Source organism: Astatotilapia calliptera, chromosome 17, assembly GCF_964374335.1.
Source record: "Astatotilapia calliptera chromosome 17, fAstCal68.1, whole genome shotgun sequence".
Taxonomy (NCBI): Eukaryota; Metazoa; Chordata; class Actinopteri; order Cichliformes; family Cichlidae; genus Astatotilapia; species Astatotilapia calliptera.
The window spans coordinates 35,430,288-35,446,713 of record NC_137438.1 but is presented as its reverse complement, the minus strand read 5'-3'; the positions used below and the strand labels follow the sequence as shown (position 1 = coordinate 35,446,713).

Below are 16,426 nucleotides of genomic sequence, written 5' to 3'. Positions count from 1 at the left end.
GTTGCACTCTCTTCCCTTTCTTATCACTGTCTCTTACAATCGCTCCTCTCTTTCTTCACCCGGATCTCCATCTACCCCTAATGGTACTCAAAGGAAGATGGTGAACAGGCAGTGCTTCCCAATCTTTTTATCCCATGAATGCGTATGAGCATTTATTGTGAGTAATGTTTCCAATATTTTTTTTTTTACCTCCATTTTTGGACTCTGCCAGCCCCTTAACTACCCATTATATGACTGTTATCAATTATAATCCCTCCAGTGGATGTAGCTAGTACAGGCCCTCTCACTAGAAGGCCAGGAGGTGCGTAATCTTCCATTTTGATTGATAAACTCAAAGTACCCCAGATTGTCTTGGTAACCTCTGTTTGGGTGAATGAGTGCAGAGGAGCCGCGATGGACTCATCGCAGACTACCACTAATGTAGTGTGTGTCACTGTGATGACTCCCTTTGGTTTGTGGGTTACTGTTCTGTAGAGTCACATTTGCTTCTTTTCCAGATGTGACCACTTTTTGAGGTTAGAGGTCAGAAGCTGAAGATGGTGCATCCTTACGTTGCTGTGATATTAACTGGAAATTAAATTTGGCAAACACTCGAGATGATGGGAGTGAGTTATATAAAATCATACCTTATGTATCTTCTTCTTTCGACTGTTCCCTTTTGGGATTGCCACTGTGGATCATCTGCCTTCATCTCATCCTATTCATTACCCTCTGCATGACCTGGGTGCCGCTTTTCCTCCTTCCTGCCTCCATCTTCAACAACCTTTGTCTAACATATCCTCTATCTGTCCTCTGCACGTGTCCAAAACATCTCAGCCTTGCCTCTCTGACTTTGTCTGCCTGAACCTGTCCTTCTGACAGTGTACTCATTTCTAATCCTGTCCCTCCTGGTCACTCCCAATCAGAGATGGGCAGTAACGCGTTACTGTAATCCAATTACTTTTTTCAAGTAACGATAAACGTAAGGGATTACTATTGCAAAAGACGTAATTAGATTACTGTTACTGTCCCGTAAGCATGCTGCATTATTAAACCATCATGATTTTGTTTGTGAGAGTTTCTCACGACAATGACATACAAGCGTGCTATGTCCGTGGCAGCAACAGACGTTTGTGGATCAACAGTGGATGTAAATGCCGGCAAAGCCACTTTACTTTGCGCTTTTATTTTGAAGAGTACCGTAGCACTTCCTCTTTTATTGTGTCAGACTTCCTGTTCTGTTCTCGGTGAGGCGACGCAAACACGTTGCTTCAGAGTGAGTAAAAGCGTTTGTTTTTGAGGGTACTCATGCAAAACTATGTGTTTTATTTATCTGTCACATGCTATAACTTTGAAAGTTTACTCAATGTGGTTGAATTCGTTTTTTATTGTGTATGCATGTCATTTGTTTGTGGTGTGGAAAGACTGGCTAAGAGATGTGCATGGAGGAGGTTGGCTAGCTGATTCAGCATGATTAGCACCCTTGGAAGCAGAAAGAGGTTGGTTAATGATTGCAAATGATTGTTTATGTATTTAAGAGACAGAATGGTTGTTGTTAATTCATTTTATTAAATGCTGTAACATAAGTAGTTTAAAAACTATTGATTTATGTCAATGTCACTATTTGAGTTAATCAAAATAATTTTCTATGGTAAAATGTGAACATTTCTGCACTTTTTACGTAAATGTTTAATGGTATTTGTTTGTGCATCTTTATAGTTTTCACGGTGCCATATTGTCGGTGGTTTAAAGAGGAGAGAATAAAGTTGCATCAGTCGAAGCTCTCTGCGTCACGAGTGGTAATTCCAAGTGGGCAGCTACAGTGAAAACTCTCTGACTGCAAGAGACCTGCCATCCCTGCAGAGAACCTGACACCATTTCATCAGAGATCCAGCTACCAACCTGTTACCAGCCAGCTGATTCCACTCGCATCCACAAACTGCACTCGCAAGGTTAGAAAGAACAGCATACTAAAACTCAAGACTCCAGATACTGAAAGAGACATTGACTACCAAGAAGAAACACGGGACTGCTTACACACATGCACAAGCTTAATGCATAACTAGAAACTCTTTAAATAATGTTACGAGGCCAAATTAATTCATGGACTGCCAACACATAATATTCCTGAATCTGGTTAATGTTTCTTGGTGAGCGAAATGTGTTTTTTGTGGAATAATAATTCACAGGATGTCTGTTTATGAAAAGGTTTAAAAGGTGAAGCTCATTAGCTAATTTATGAACATTTGTTGTTGCTGTCTTACGCTAAACATACCTTTGAATGTCCATAATCAGTAAATGTTTGACACAGCGTTACTCTGTGGTAAAGATTAACTACAGCTTTAAAGTATAGTCAGGCAGTAAGGCAATCAAAGCTACAATCAACTTAAGGCAGCTACGGAAACAAAATGTCACTACCAGAAGAGCAAACAGACAACCCCACAAGCGCACCATGCGAATCCAGCTCATCAGAAGAAGAAACAGGCAACCCTATGAACGCACCATGCAAATCTAGCTCACGTGAGAGAAAATTAACAGAGAAAGGCCTAGAGATGCAAAAGCACGATATCAGAAAGCGTGAAAAATCATTCAACAAGACTTATGACTCTTGGAAGCTCGTAGCAAGGGAAACTAGAATAAAACTAAAATCCCTCTGCTCAGCAGAAGACCTCAATAAACTGCAGCAAGACATTGAAGCAAAGCACGACGCTGTAAGTTCACAGTATGAACCTATCCTGCGTAACAGTAACACCACACCTGACATTGTCAACAAAATGGACGCCTGTGTTACGCTAACAAAGGAGGTATGTAACCTCATAAGTGACCGTCTAAAGACCGTTCATGAGGAATATAATAACCATCTTGAGAAAGAAAGAGTAAGAGAAGTGTTAAGCAAGAACGAATATGGGTCTGTTTTTGGCAACAGCATGACAGAAACTGCAAGCTCTATAGAGTTGTCAGAGCAATTGAGCCGTCACTCTGGCTCATCCTGTACCCGCAACAGTAGAGTAGATGCAGAAGCAGAGCTTGCTGCCAAGCTGGAGCAATCAAAGGCTATGGAAGAAATTCAAGCACAGCAAGCACATCTTCACAAGTTAGAAAGTGAATGGAAACTCAAAGAGGCAAAAATGTTGTCAGAAATTAAACTAAAAGAGGTGGAAATGCAACAACAGTTGGAACAAGAAAGAGCAAAACTACAGCAGTTACAAGCAGACAAAGAAGTTGCTATAGCAATAGCTCGCGTGAAGGCGTACAACAGCCTTGAAGGGTTTGAGAACCACAACGGGGAAATTGATAGTAAAATTAGCTCTGCTTGCTACAGAAGGCAAATTGAACCTCAGCTGAATCCAAATGCCGCATCATTCCAACCCCACCAAGCAATTCCAGAAATGACAACGACCCAGGAGTCTGTCAGCTTAGCACAAGCAATCGCTAGCTCATTAAGTATGAATCGCTTGCCAGTTCCTGAGCCTGCCACATTCAGTGGGGACCCTTTGCAGTTCACCGATTGGAAAATGTCATTCATTAATCTGATTGACCGAAAACCCCTTCCAGCAAGCGAGAAGATGTTTTATCTGAAAAATTATCTCGCAGGAGAAGCACGCAAAGCGGTAGAAGGTTTCTTTTACCAAGATTCAGAAAATGCATACAAGGGAGCATGGAAGGTCTTAGAGGACAGATATGGGAACCCATTCATTATACAGAAAGCATTTCGTGATAAACTCATGAGATGGCCGAAAATCAGTGCAAATGACCCACTAGCGCTACGAGAGTTTGCTGATTTCCTCAAAGGATGCTCTGAAGCAATCCCACACGTCAAAGGACTAGCTATCCTAAACGATTGTGAAGAAAATCACAAATTGCTCAAAAAACTGCCAGAATGGATCGTGCGCAAGTGGAGTCGAATTGTTGTAGATGAACTTGACGAATGTGGCACCTATCCAAATCTTGCATGCTTCACAGACTTCCTGAGTAGAGAAGCACGGATAGCTTGCAACCCGATAGCTTCTCCACTGTTGATGAATTTCAAACCTGTAGATGATCGAATCCCAAAGAGAGCCAAAGTCTTCAACACAAACATGCAACCAAAGAGTTCCGCTCAGGAGAAACAAGACACAAACATTAGTAAACCAAAATCACCTTGTTCTGTTTGTAAAAGTGAAACTCATGGAATCTCAAAGTGTCCCATCTTTACAGCTAAGAGTGTTGAAGATAAAAGGGCATTCATCCATGAAAACCGGCTCTGCTTTGGATGTTTAAGAAAAGGTCATATCACCAAAGATTGCAAAAGGCGACACACGTGCAACATTTGTGAACGTCGTCATCCAACCTGCTTGCACGAAAACAGAAAGCGAAACCCTGCAGAAGCAGTAACAAATAGCTCCACTTCCAAGGAAGAACCTGTAAACCAGGAAACACACAAGGTCATGTCTCATACATCAACACAACGCGTTTCGGCTACCTCAAGTATTGTCCCAGTCTTTGTGTCTTCTGTACAAGAACCACAGAGAGAAATACTCACCTATGCATTGCTAGACACACAAAGTGACTCAACATTTGTCTTGGAGGACATACTTGATAAGCTGAATGTGGATGTCCAACCAGTAAAACTGAAACTCAGTACCATGACGGCTATTGACACAGTCATTTCGAGTAAGAGTGTTCATGGTTTACAAGTTAGAGGACTCCACTCTGAGAGTTGTATCCAACTACAACAGGCTTATAGCCGCGACTTTATCCCAGTGGACAAGTCGTACATCCCAACAAAGGAAACAGCATTACTGTGGCCTCATCTCAGAAGCTTGGCGGAAAAGTTGCCGCCTCTCCAAGATTGTGATGTAGGGCTCCTGATTGGATATGACTGTCCATCTGCGCTGGCTCCTCTTGAAGTCATCATAGGTGACAAGCATGAACCCTTCGCACAAAGGTCAGAACTAGGATGGAGTATAATTGGCTCATCAAACCCCCACCTAGACAGACAAGGAAACCAAAGCTTTGTGCATCGGCTCACAGTAAAAGAGTTGCCTGTTCCATCAGCGACAGATGTTCTAAAAGCCCTGGAATCAGATTTTGCTGAGAGAACCTATGAGAACAAATATGTGTCCCAAGAAGATGTCCATTTCATACAGTTCCTCAGTAATCACATCACACAAAGGAAAGACGGACATTACGAAATGCCTCTCCCTTTCAAAGGGAACAGCCCACCCAACCTGCCAAACAACAAGAGGTTAGCCACGGTACGTCTACAGTGTCTCAAGAAAAAACTAAAGGCCAACAAACAATACTACGATCAGTACCGAACATTCATGGAAGAAACCATCAACAGGGGTGATGCAGAGCCTGCTCCAACAGCATCTCAGGGGCAGACCGAGTGGTACCTACCACATCATGGAATCTATCACCCCAGGAAGCCGGACAAACTAAGAGTTGTTTTTGATTGTTCGGCCAAATCCCATGGTGTCTCTCTGAATGATACCCTATTAACTGGACCTGATCTTATCAACCCTCTGGTTGGAGTGCTTTGCAGATTTCGGAAAGAAGCCGTGGCCGTAATCTGTGACATTGAAAGAATGTTCTATCAATTCGCTGTCACCCCTGAATCCAGAAACTATCTGAAATTCCTCTGGTGGAAAGAAGGTGATTTGGAGAAAGAACCTCAGGAGTACAGAATGGCAGTTCATCTGTTTGGAGCTGCATCATCTCCAGGATGCGCCAATTTCGGTTTAAAGCATCTTGCACGACAACATCAAACCGACTATCCTCTAGCATCAGCCTTTGTGGAGAAAAACTTCTACGTTGATGATGGATTAGCCAGCGTTTCATCAGTTGAGGAAGCCAAAGAACTGATCATTCAGTCACAAGAGTTGTGCAGAAAAGGAGGCCTGCGCCTTCACAAATTCAACTCAAATGAAGAAGCTGCTCTCTCCAACTTAGACCCTTCTGAAAGAGCAGCAACCATTGAACCTCGTGGGTTTGACCCATCCCCTTCAGAACGCGCTCTTGGCATTCAGTGGTCGATAGAGGACGACACCTTCAGTTTTAACATCAGCCTGAAAGATCAGTCTTCGACTCGCCGTGGTTGTTTGTCCGTCATTGCCTCACTCTACGATCCACTTGGATTTATCGCTCCATTCAGCCTAAGTGGAAAACTTATCCTACAAGAGCTTTGTCACAGAGGCATTGGATGGGACGACCCACTCCCAGAAGATGTGAAGCCACGGTGGGAGAAATGGATAAATGGTCTTTTCAAGTTGAAGGAGGTCTCAATTCCAAGATGTTACCACCCACACGACTTCCAAAACATTGTCAGAGTAGAGCTACACCATTTTTCGGACGCCAGCTGTGTAGGATATGGTGCATGTTCTTACCTGAGATATAAAAATGACAAAGACGAGGTTCATTGCAGCCTTGTGATGGGAAAGGCAAGGGTGGCACCCTCAAAGGTCACAAGTATCCCGAGGCTTGAACTCGCAGCAGCGGTGGTTTCTGCAAAAGTAAGCGTCCTGTTAAAGGCTGAGCTTGACATGAAAATTGATGATGAGTTCTTCTGGACCGATTCCCAAGTGGTACTTGGTTACATCAACAATGACGCTCGCAGGTTCCACATATTTGTCGCAAACCGTGTTCAACTCATTAGAGACAACAGCAATCCCAATCAATGGTATTATGTGGACACCTCAGAAAACCCAGCGGATCATGCATCCAGAGGGCTTCATGTTTCAGACATCCACTCTACAAACTGGCTGCAAGGACCAAAGTTTCTCTGGGAACGTGAGTTACGTCTAACACCTAGCACTCCAGCTGAGTTACTTGTTGGTGATCCCGAAGTCAAGACAATTCAGGTGCTCGCAACTGACGTCAGTACCTTCAATGATATTCTCGATCGTCTGAATCAGTTTTCATCTTGGACAAAACTCATAAAGGTGGTTGCAAGAATCAAAAGACTGAGATCTCAACAAAAGCATACTGAACATGTGACGATCGAGGAGCGTGAGAAGGCTGCTGAAGCAGTGATAAAGATCGTACAGCAGCACGCCTTCCCTCATGAAATAAAAACGTTTCAAGCCAAAGGTGACCTTCCAAACTCAAGCTCTCTCTTCAGTCTTGACCCCATCTGGTCTGATGGACTCTTGCGCGTTGGTGGGAGATTAAAGTGGTCGTCTCTTTGCCACAAAGTGAAGCATCCACTCATCGTACCAAGCAACAGTCATATAACCAAGCTCATTGTGTCCCACTACCATGCTAAGACATGCCATCAAGGTTGAAGCCAGACACAAATGGAGCTTAGAGCAAATGGATTCTGGGTCATTGGTGGGAGCAAGCTGGTGGCCAAAATGATACACACCTGTGTGCTTTGCAGGAAACTTCGACGACCTACAGAGAGCCAGCGAATGGCTGAACTCCCTAAAGAACGTCTTGAAGCCTCAGCACCCTTCACATTTAGCGGCATGGACTGCTTTGGCCCGTTCATTGTGAAGACAGCACGCAAAGAACATAAAAGATATGGTCTGATTTTCACGTGTCTGTATTCAAGAGCTGTCCATATTGAGATGCTTGAAGATTTGTCAACAGACTCTTTCATCAATGCATTGAGATGCTTCATCAGTCTTAGAGGAGCTGTCCAACAATTACACTGTGACCAAGGTTCTAACTTTGTTGGTGCCAGGAACGAATTCAAGGAAGCACTTAAGCAATGCGACGCCAAGCAATTGGAGACCTTCTTATCTGAAAAACAGTGCGAATTTGTCTTCAACGCCCCTTCTGCCAGCCATGCAGGAGGTGTCTGGGAAAGGCAAATAAGAACGGTTAGGAATGTGTTGAATGCAGCCTTCGCAAAGTGCCCAGGTCGGCTTGATGATGCCTCCCTCAGAACGCTGCTATATGAAGCCATGGCTATTGTCAACAGTCGCCCATTATCAGTTGACGGAATCAACGATCCTCATGCACTGGAACCTTTAACGCCGAATCATCTCATCACGATGAAAACAAAGGTTGCTCTTCCACCCCCCGGAGTGTTCATGAAAGAAGATTTGTATGCTACAAAAAGATGGAGAAGAGTCCAATACCTTATTGAACAGTTCTGGGGCCGCTGGAAAAGGGAGTATCTGCTCAACATATCAACAAGGCAAAAATGGCACTTACCTCGGCGTAACCTCAAAGTCAATGATATCGTTGTTATCAAGGACGACAATCTCCCACGAAACCATTGGCAACTAGGTCGAGTTGTGGAGACCTTTCAAGACCATGATGGCTTAGTCCGTCGAGTTAAAGTGCGAGTTGGAGAGAGAAAGCCTCAAAGAAAGCAAGATGCCCCTTCTAAACCTTCAATTATTGAGAGACCAATCCAAAAACTAGTACTACTCCTTGAGAATTAAATAAAACAAAATATGTTAAGACAATAATAGTTATGTTTATACACTACCTTAATCCATTAAGTATACCTACCTGTATAACTCTGATAGTTCAATTCAGTCATCCATTTATTAGTGTAAGAAATCCTGTACAATTCACTTGCTTTGTGAATTTGTTCGTTCATTGTATCAGGATTTGGTGGGAGTGTAAATGCCGGCAAAGCCACTTTACTTTGCGCTTTTATTTTGAAGAGTACCGTAGCACTTCCTCTTTTATTGTGTCAGACTTCCTGTTCTGTTCTCGGTGAGGCGACGCAAACACGTTGCTTCAGAGTGAGTAAAAGCGTTTGTTTTTGAGGGTACTCATGCAAAACTATGTGTTTTATTTATCTGTCACATGCTATAACTTTGAAAGTTTACTCAATGTGGTTGAATTCGTTTTTTATTGTGTATGCATGTCATTTGTTTGTGGTGTGGAAAGACTGGCTAAGAGATGTGCATGGAGGAGGTTGGCTAGCTGATTCAGCATGATTAGCACCCTTGGAAGCAGAAAGAGGTTGGTTAATGATTGCAAATGATTGTTTATGTATTTAAGAGACAGAATGGTTGTTGTTAATTCATTTTATTAAATGCTGTAACATAAGTAGTTTAAAAACTATTGATTTATGTCAATGTCACTATTTGAGTTAATCAAAATAATTTTCTATGGTAAAATGTGAACATTTCTGCACTTTTTACGTAAATGTTTAATGGTATTTGTTTGTGCATCTTTATAGTTTTCACGGTGCCATATTGTCGGTGGTTTAAAGAGGAGAGAATAAAGTTGCATCAGTCGAAGCTCTCTGCGTCACGAGTGGTAATTCCAAGTGGGCAGCTACAGTGGATAATATGGAGTGCGGGAGAGAGTACGGCCATGCAGCGTTTAGAGGGTGGATGTACTTACATTACTTTAAGTTTTAGTTCGTAAAAAGTGACAAAAACATTAGCGTCTGCTGTACGCTCTGCGTGGGAAGAAAACGTCTATCAAAAGCGAAAAATTAAACTTCATATCTCAGCAAGCACCGAGCACACTGCCACGGGAATGTGAAAATCACAGAGAAACTCTGGATCCTCCCACTGACATGGCCACTGCAGCACTGGGAGAACCTCCACCCGCCCCACTCCTGCTAAACAGGTGTCAATAAGAGCGACAGGACTTAGTGCCGCTGAATCTTTGATTTATTTTTGCTGTGTTCTACTTGCATCTATTTGAAAGAGTGAGTGTAAACACAAACATTATTTTTATTTTATATGCTGGAATATGCAGGAAAAAAAAGGTTTAAATGTTAAAGAATTTCTTCAAGTCAAAGACTTGCATATAATTACATTTTTGTTTGATGCAATGTGCATAAAATTAAAAGATTAAAAATAATAAAACAATTTTTAAAAAGAGGCTTTCCATTTGATTCAATTTTATATGATGGATTATGCATAAAAAATAGAATTGGGCTGAAAGGTCTATTGCTTTTTTTACGTATTCAGGTTGTGTGTCATGTTTTTAAAAAGTAACTGAGTAACTAATTACTTTTGAAAGTAAGTAATTAGTAACGTAACAGGATTACTTTTTTGGAGAAGTAATTGGTTACTAATTACTTTTTTCAAGTAAATTGACCAACACTGCTCCCAGCAAGAATCTTATCTGTAATTTCAGGAATGCGACACGCTTGCTCTAAAGACAAAAAAGCATTTTTGTACCAGGCTGTAAAACATGTTTATTTCTGCTATTGGAAATTTAAACATGACTTGCTCCAGCCTCAAATCGCCAGACTGGAGCGCGAAACATCAAACTGAAAGTGACTCTGCAAAATTATTGGTGGGTTCCTTTTGGGTTCAACATGACACACTAAAAGAACCACTTAAAGATAAATTACAATAAATAGATTTTTCTTTGTGTGCAGCTCCTGATCAACTGACCTGTGGGATGTGATTATTGTCTTATTAGTGAGCAAGTCTCTACATGGAGTCAGGTGTAAGCAACACCAGAGTGCAGCACAAGAAAAATTAATTCACTCAACAGTATCATGCATTAACCTGCCTATCAGATTTAATTGCTCATTACCTGAAGGTTCCAGAACGTCGCTTTGGATCCTTCCTGCCCACTTTATCGCCTGCGTAATGCTAATTATTTCAATTCCCTATCCGCTGCTTTTAACTATTTTATCATTTTTATCTGTTTAGATTTACTGAATCTGCTAGCTTGTTAACTACTTTACCTTACTTTGCACTCAAAGCCGTAATCACTACACACATGTTATATTAAAATGTCCTTTTTTTATCAACCCCCCCTCAGATATGATGCCTAGTTAGAAGTCAGTGAGGCATTGACAGAATCATAAAGGATACAAAAACAGAGACATATACTGACAGAGTCAGGCAGCTGTGTCAGACATCAAAGCCCAGCTTGGTGAGTCTCCACTGCACATAAATCATCCTGCTAACAACACATACAGTATAAGGTGACGGCTCTGAAAGTAGAAACCCTGCACACACTCCCTCTAACATCATGGATCCTGACCAAATTTAAGACAGGCAAACCCCAGATTCTTACAGTGTGACATCATAGTGAAATATTTCAGAGGGATATTTGTTTTTATGGGTTTTTTTTTTGTTTTGTTTCCCTCTCCTTCATTTCGCCTGCCACATTACTTTGCAGCCTTCATTCTAAACTCATATGTACCCTACTTTCATGAGACCAAGCTGCTTTTCAAGAGAAGCAGCCACATACATCATGGATAATGGGTCGGTTTGTTAAAACTGAAATTGAAGTGTTATTTTTCTGAAAGTGAATAAAATTTCACTGGACTCCCTACCATTCCCTCCTCCATTTTTATTCCAAAAAGAATCCCCACCCCCCAAACCCCCTTTTCTATGCTTCATCTCCTCCACTTGACCACCTGTGGTCTCGCTTCTCCTCCTGTCAGATCCCCTTCCCCATAAACACACACCCACACACACCCTCTCCTCTGTCACCTAAACCATTCCTGCCATTGCACTTTTGTCTTATGATGCTGTGCGTCACGAGGATTATTCAACACCACCCCCAAGCCAGAAACCAAACACACACACACACGCACACTCATCAGGCTAATAAATGCAGGTCATGCTGGACGAGGCACGTGAATATCAAAGCAAAGGACAGAGACAAATGCAAAGCACTCTTGCACACGGGCTTGCCATACCCTTCATGGAATAACTACTGTGTCAAGCCAGTAAAGCATTTGTTTATAGTGATGTCGAGTTTCTGCTGCGAAGCCATTTATATACCTTTAGAGAATGAAAAATGTCCATGCAATAAATGCTTGCGAGGACAACGGTCATATTTCTGGATGGGTCAAATTGAAGACATGGTGACTGAGTGAGTGAACAGTTCTCAATAGGGGCCCTGATGGCATATAATATTAATTCTATGCACCACTATAACAAAGTCTGCTTCAGATGCATTCCCATTTCTGGAAATACACATTCTTTTAGATGGGGGTGTTTCCTGAGGAAACACGTGAGACACCCACTCACTAACCACCTACTCAGTGTAACTGGCTATCACATGGACTTTGTGCAAGGGAGTTGTCGGGTTAAAGACCATTAAATGTTTCTAGACTTTATTTGCAGTCTAGAAAAGTTCAGTTCTACAGTGTTTGCCAGCCAAATTCAGCAAACCTCAGTAGCCACATGATTCTTCAAACTCAAAGGTTAAATTGCTTTTTGGATCTTGATTGCCTTCTAATAATTAGGTGGGCAAATGTAACAATTTTTTTGCTGGCCTTCACAAATAGCGCAAATATTTTACAGTTCACGTTGTTTGTTTGTGCCATGAAATGGCACTTGAGGTTAAAAGGAGGATCAGTGGTGGTTCAGAAAAAACAATGTTAGTATAGTTCTGAATAGGGCTGTGCGATATGACCAAAATCTCATATCCAGATATAAGACATTTATCGTCGCGGCAAAGATATATATCACAAAAATGTTACATTTTCTGTAAATTCTCTGAATCTCGGGCAACTCGATTTGTGTGAAGTTTTTTTTTTCTTTAGCTGGTCATGTACCTGGAATCAAGTGTTTGACCGATGCATTAAATTATACATTTTTAGACATTTTCTTTGTGAGTATTTATTACATGGCGTGCTGGAGGGAAATTTAAGGTTTATTTTTTTGCACCTGACGGCTCTTTTTTGCTTCTCATCCGTAAACACTCTGCGTACTCTTTCACGTGATTCAGTTTATTTTGAAAAATCTCAACAGGATCTTCAGCTTTATTGTTAAAGGTTTATGTGGAAAATAAACAAGCGGACGGTGGAGCCATGTGATGGTTATACCTTCATTGTTGCTAATGACAACGCATAAAAACAGTCGCTTGTCCGTCCGTAGTGTGGTTATTTTAAAAAAAGGGGAAGAGAGAACTTTCAGAAATTAATACTACAGTGACCATCAAAACGTTGAAAAACGGAAAACATTTTATTTTGCGACACCACGAAACAAATGATAGTGTAATATGAAACAATAGACATTTTCATATCAACATCCGATATATATCGTTATATCAAACAGCCCTAGTTCTGAAAGTGTCTTTATTTCTGAAAGATATAAAAAGAGTGTTCAAGAAGATTCAAAAATAGTGAATAGATAGGAAAATTAGGCCTCAGTCACACAGGCTTGGAGACCAGTTGGTGGCCCTCTTGCAACCAAAAGTGTGGTTACTGGAGGTAACTAGAATAAATCAGTAACAAAGAGGGCGTTGTGTCAAAAAACCCCTTGTGATTGCTTTAGTTCCTCGCATGTTGCTGATGTCGCCTGTAGTTTGCATTTTTTTTTGCAAAATCTCACTACCTACTCATTGAGAGGTGGTGAAACTTGAGAATGCACGCCTTCAAAGTAAAACTTGCCTCTGCAATAAATGCATTTCAAAACGGTCAAAACTTTTACTTGGAAGGCAAATGCTATCTGTTTCCAGTTTTTCCTCATTCCTCCTTCTCCTCATTTGCACTCATTCAATAGTTGGTGAGGGTTTCCAGACAAGTCAGCATCTTTGATGCAAGCTGGGGGTGACAGTGGCAACCTTCTAGCATCCAAACTTTTTGGTGAAGTGCCATATATATCTTTGCAACCAGTGTCACCTAGCAACTACCAACAACTTCCAGCAACCAATTCACAACCGGTCACAGAACACACACCAATCAAGTGGAATAGCTTTTTATTACAGTTTAGATAGTGCACAGCAGTTTTATATTCTAAATAAAACTTTGGGAAGTGGTTTGCAGGCCTCGTGATGTTATACAAAACCTAATGCTGTGAGTGCTCCCTCTAGCACTGCCTGTAGTCTGTAAATACAGGATACTGGATGCAAGGACTTCTGTTTTAAAACACCATGAATGAATGCCATTCATTTACATCTGTGCCATGCAGCCATTTGAGCTTAATTGTCCTTGAAGCACAAATAGACAAACACACACACACACTTACTTCCAGGTCACATGCTTTTCCTGACAACAACAAAAAAACCAAGCATTCTTTGATAATCATCTGGTTAAATGCTAACTATGACAGGAATGTGAGCGCGCATGGGCATGCATTAGCACAACTGTGTCATATGAGTGAGCTTACCACACACGAGCTCACAAACACATACCCAGAGACACACATGCACGCTCCCGTGTGCACGTGAACATGGCTAACACAGAGAATGGGATTAGCCACTGTTAAGCAAAGCAACTCAACCCAGATAAGACGATACACGCCTAAGCACCTTAAGAATGTAAATATCCTACCTATTTGAAGTCGACACAGGTGAGTAACAAAGCCACATCCCATAATGCACTGCATGAAATTCCTTTATTTGAAGATGGGAAGAGTGGAGTAGAGTTGTAATCACATTCAGTTTAACATACGTAAAGTAGACCTGTTGCAGTGTTTATGTTATGCTTGGTGAATCCTGGCTCTAGCTCCATTCTTGATGATTTTGAGAGTAATGTTAATCTTCTGCAATTTTAAGGTGGAATTTGCAGTTTGTTTAAGGTGGAAATGCACAGTTTCCTTGTTTTCTGTTGATTTTTTAAAAAAAAGGGGGTTCTACTTTTCCTTATCTCTGTATAACTAATGCTATGCTAAATAAATTGCTTCTGTTGCTTACCTTGCAATAAAGCAGAGGTGGACCCTGTGCCAGTGCTCAAAATAAGGATAGGTCTTTTGCTCCCTGAGGACTAAAGGCCTCCCGTACTGCCAGCCTGTCCAAGCTATAACCTGCCTTGTAGCCTTTCGCCCCTCGGACTGGCTCAAGCCCGCCCAGCAACTCTAAGATGCATATGTGTTTATGAAAATGGAAGAGACTAAACACTCCAACAAAAACCAGGCAAAGCTTTCTTTGGGAGTAAGTCAATGTCATCAACCAAAATCACTTGAGAAAAATAATGGAGTCATTTATCTCTGATGCCATTAGGATGAGGCTCAAGCTCAAAGGACACAGTCTCTAAATCTCTCAGATGCCAGTTGGCCAGAATTTGACGCCCTGGGAATGAGGACGGGCTCCTCCCCCCACATGCAATCACCCGCTATCACGAGACCAGGAGGAATCTTTATTTCAACCTTTAGGTATCCCTGGAAGCGAAAACGGATCTGGAAACCCAGCTCACCATGATCATGAACAGCTGCTACTTTGGCCTCCCAGTCACAAGCTTCTGTAACTTTAAGGCCACTGTGTGTAAGCCAAGAAGCGATTAGTGGTGTGTGTCTGATAGTATTTGGAGGTGTACATGTTGTACCATCTTAAGAGACACTGTTGAGAGGTCACTTCAGGTTTGGCGCTACAATAACACAGCAGCTTAATCCATATCAGTGAGAACAGAGAACAGTTATCCCTAACACTGTGTGTGTGTGTGTGTGTGTGTGTGTGTGTGTGTGTGTGTGTGTGTGTGTGTGTGTGTGTGTGTGTCTGGATAACAGACAGGAAAAGGGGAAAATAAAATGTGTGTGTGAAGCATGTGACCATAACACCAACCACATTTTCGTACCTTTGCTCTGTGACTCAGCATTTCTGCTGCTCCCTTAAGCTCTCCGGTGTGTGTGTGTGTGTGTGTGTGTGTGTGTGTGTGTGTGTGTGTGTGTGTGTGTGTGTGTGTGTGTTTTATCTTTAGCCACCTCACTTCAACCACTGACCTTTCTAAAGGTCTCACTGTCCAGTTGTCAAAACACAGACAGTGAGACTGGCCGACTGACTGAAGAATGTTTTAATTTTGCTGTGTAGCAACCCTATAAAATGAGTAAAAGTTAGAATCTGCAGCTTAACTGTTTATAAACATATGCTTTCTTTTTTTTGGAGGAGCAGTAGAGGACAAGCGGCTCTTATCAGTCTTTGTGTGCCAAGGATAAAGATTACCCTTGAAATGAGTGACATGTCTTTGGAAACACAATCCGGCTCCACTGATACCTGTAGCTTTATAGTGCTTTACTCAAGAGACACTTAAGATAAGCATCGAATGATTCTCATTTGTGCATAATCAGATTTACCAGTGGCTTTGCTCTAGGTATTTGAAATTATGCAATGAATGTTGTGGTAGTTGTTATTTACCCTTTCAAATGGAAGTCAAAAACAAGAAAGGGTCATTAACTTATGTAACACCGAGTTCAGGGTCAACTGGTCCAATACGTCACTATGACTTTAAGACTACCTTAAATAGGGATTTACTCTTCTCTGGGGAACAGTAAAGCTGATTATATGCTGATACTCAGCTGAGATGTTGTTTGAGGTTACAAAGTTACACATAAAAAAGGGAAAAAAAGACTAAATTGAATGCACAAAGAGGTCAGTGATGTATCACGTGAATGACCCCTTTTATGACTCCAACTTATCACAAGCACAATGCTGAGGGCTCCAGAGCAACTCCATGAAATGCCTTTAGAAAGATTTGGCATTCTGCTTTTTTAGGTTTCGTAGTTTGAATCTGGTTGCAGTGTTACAGAAAGCATTCATGCACATGAACTCCAGGAAATGGTGGAAGATTCATATCAGGGTATTTTCCGAGACTGCCCTTTCTCACGTGTAGCGCACAACAAGAGACTGCCTCCAT

General features: G+C 41.6%; 1 protein-coding gene across 4 annotated transcripts in view; it reads left to right on the top strand.

Moving 5' to 3' along the window:
- Positions 1–1,134: 1,134 nt before the first annotated feature.
- LOC113009142 (uncharacterized) overlaps positions 1,135–16,426 on the top strand; it is a 303,928-nt gene continuing 288,636 nt past the window's right edge. The window contains exons 1-3 of one of the 4 annotated variants that reach the window (XR_013902567.1): positions 1,135–8,663; positions 8,812–8,886; positions 9,107–9,167. Coding sequence is in view for 2 of the 4 variants with exons in the window: in XM_080291262.1 (XP_080147388.1) it covers positions 2,388–7,244 (4,857 nt within the window). In the remaining 2 variants the exon portion in view is untranslated. Of the gene's footprint in view, positions 9,187–16,426 lie in introns of those variants that run through there. The other 3 variants (XR_013902566.1, XM_080291262.1, XM_080291265.1) reach the window with 3 other exon arrangements.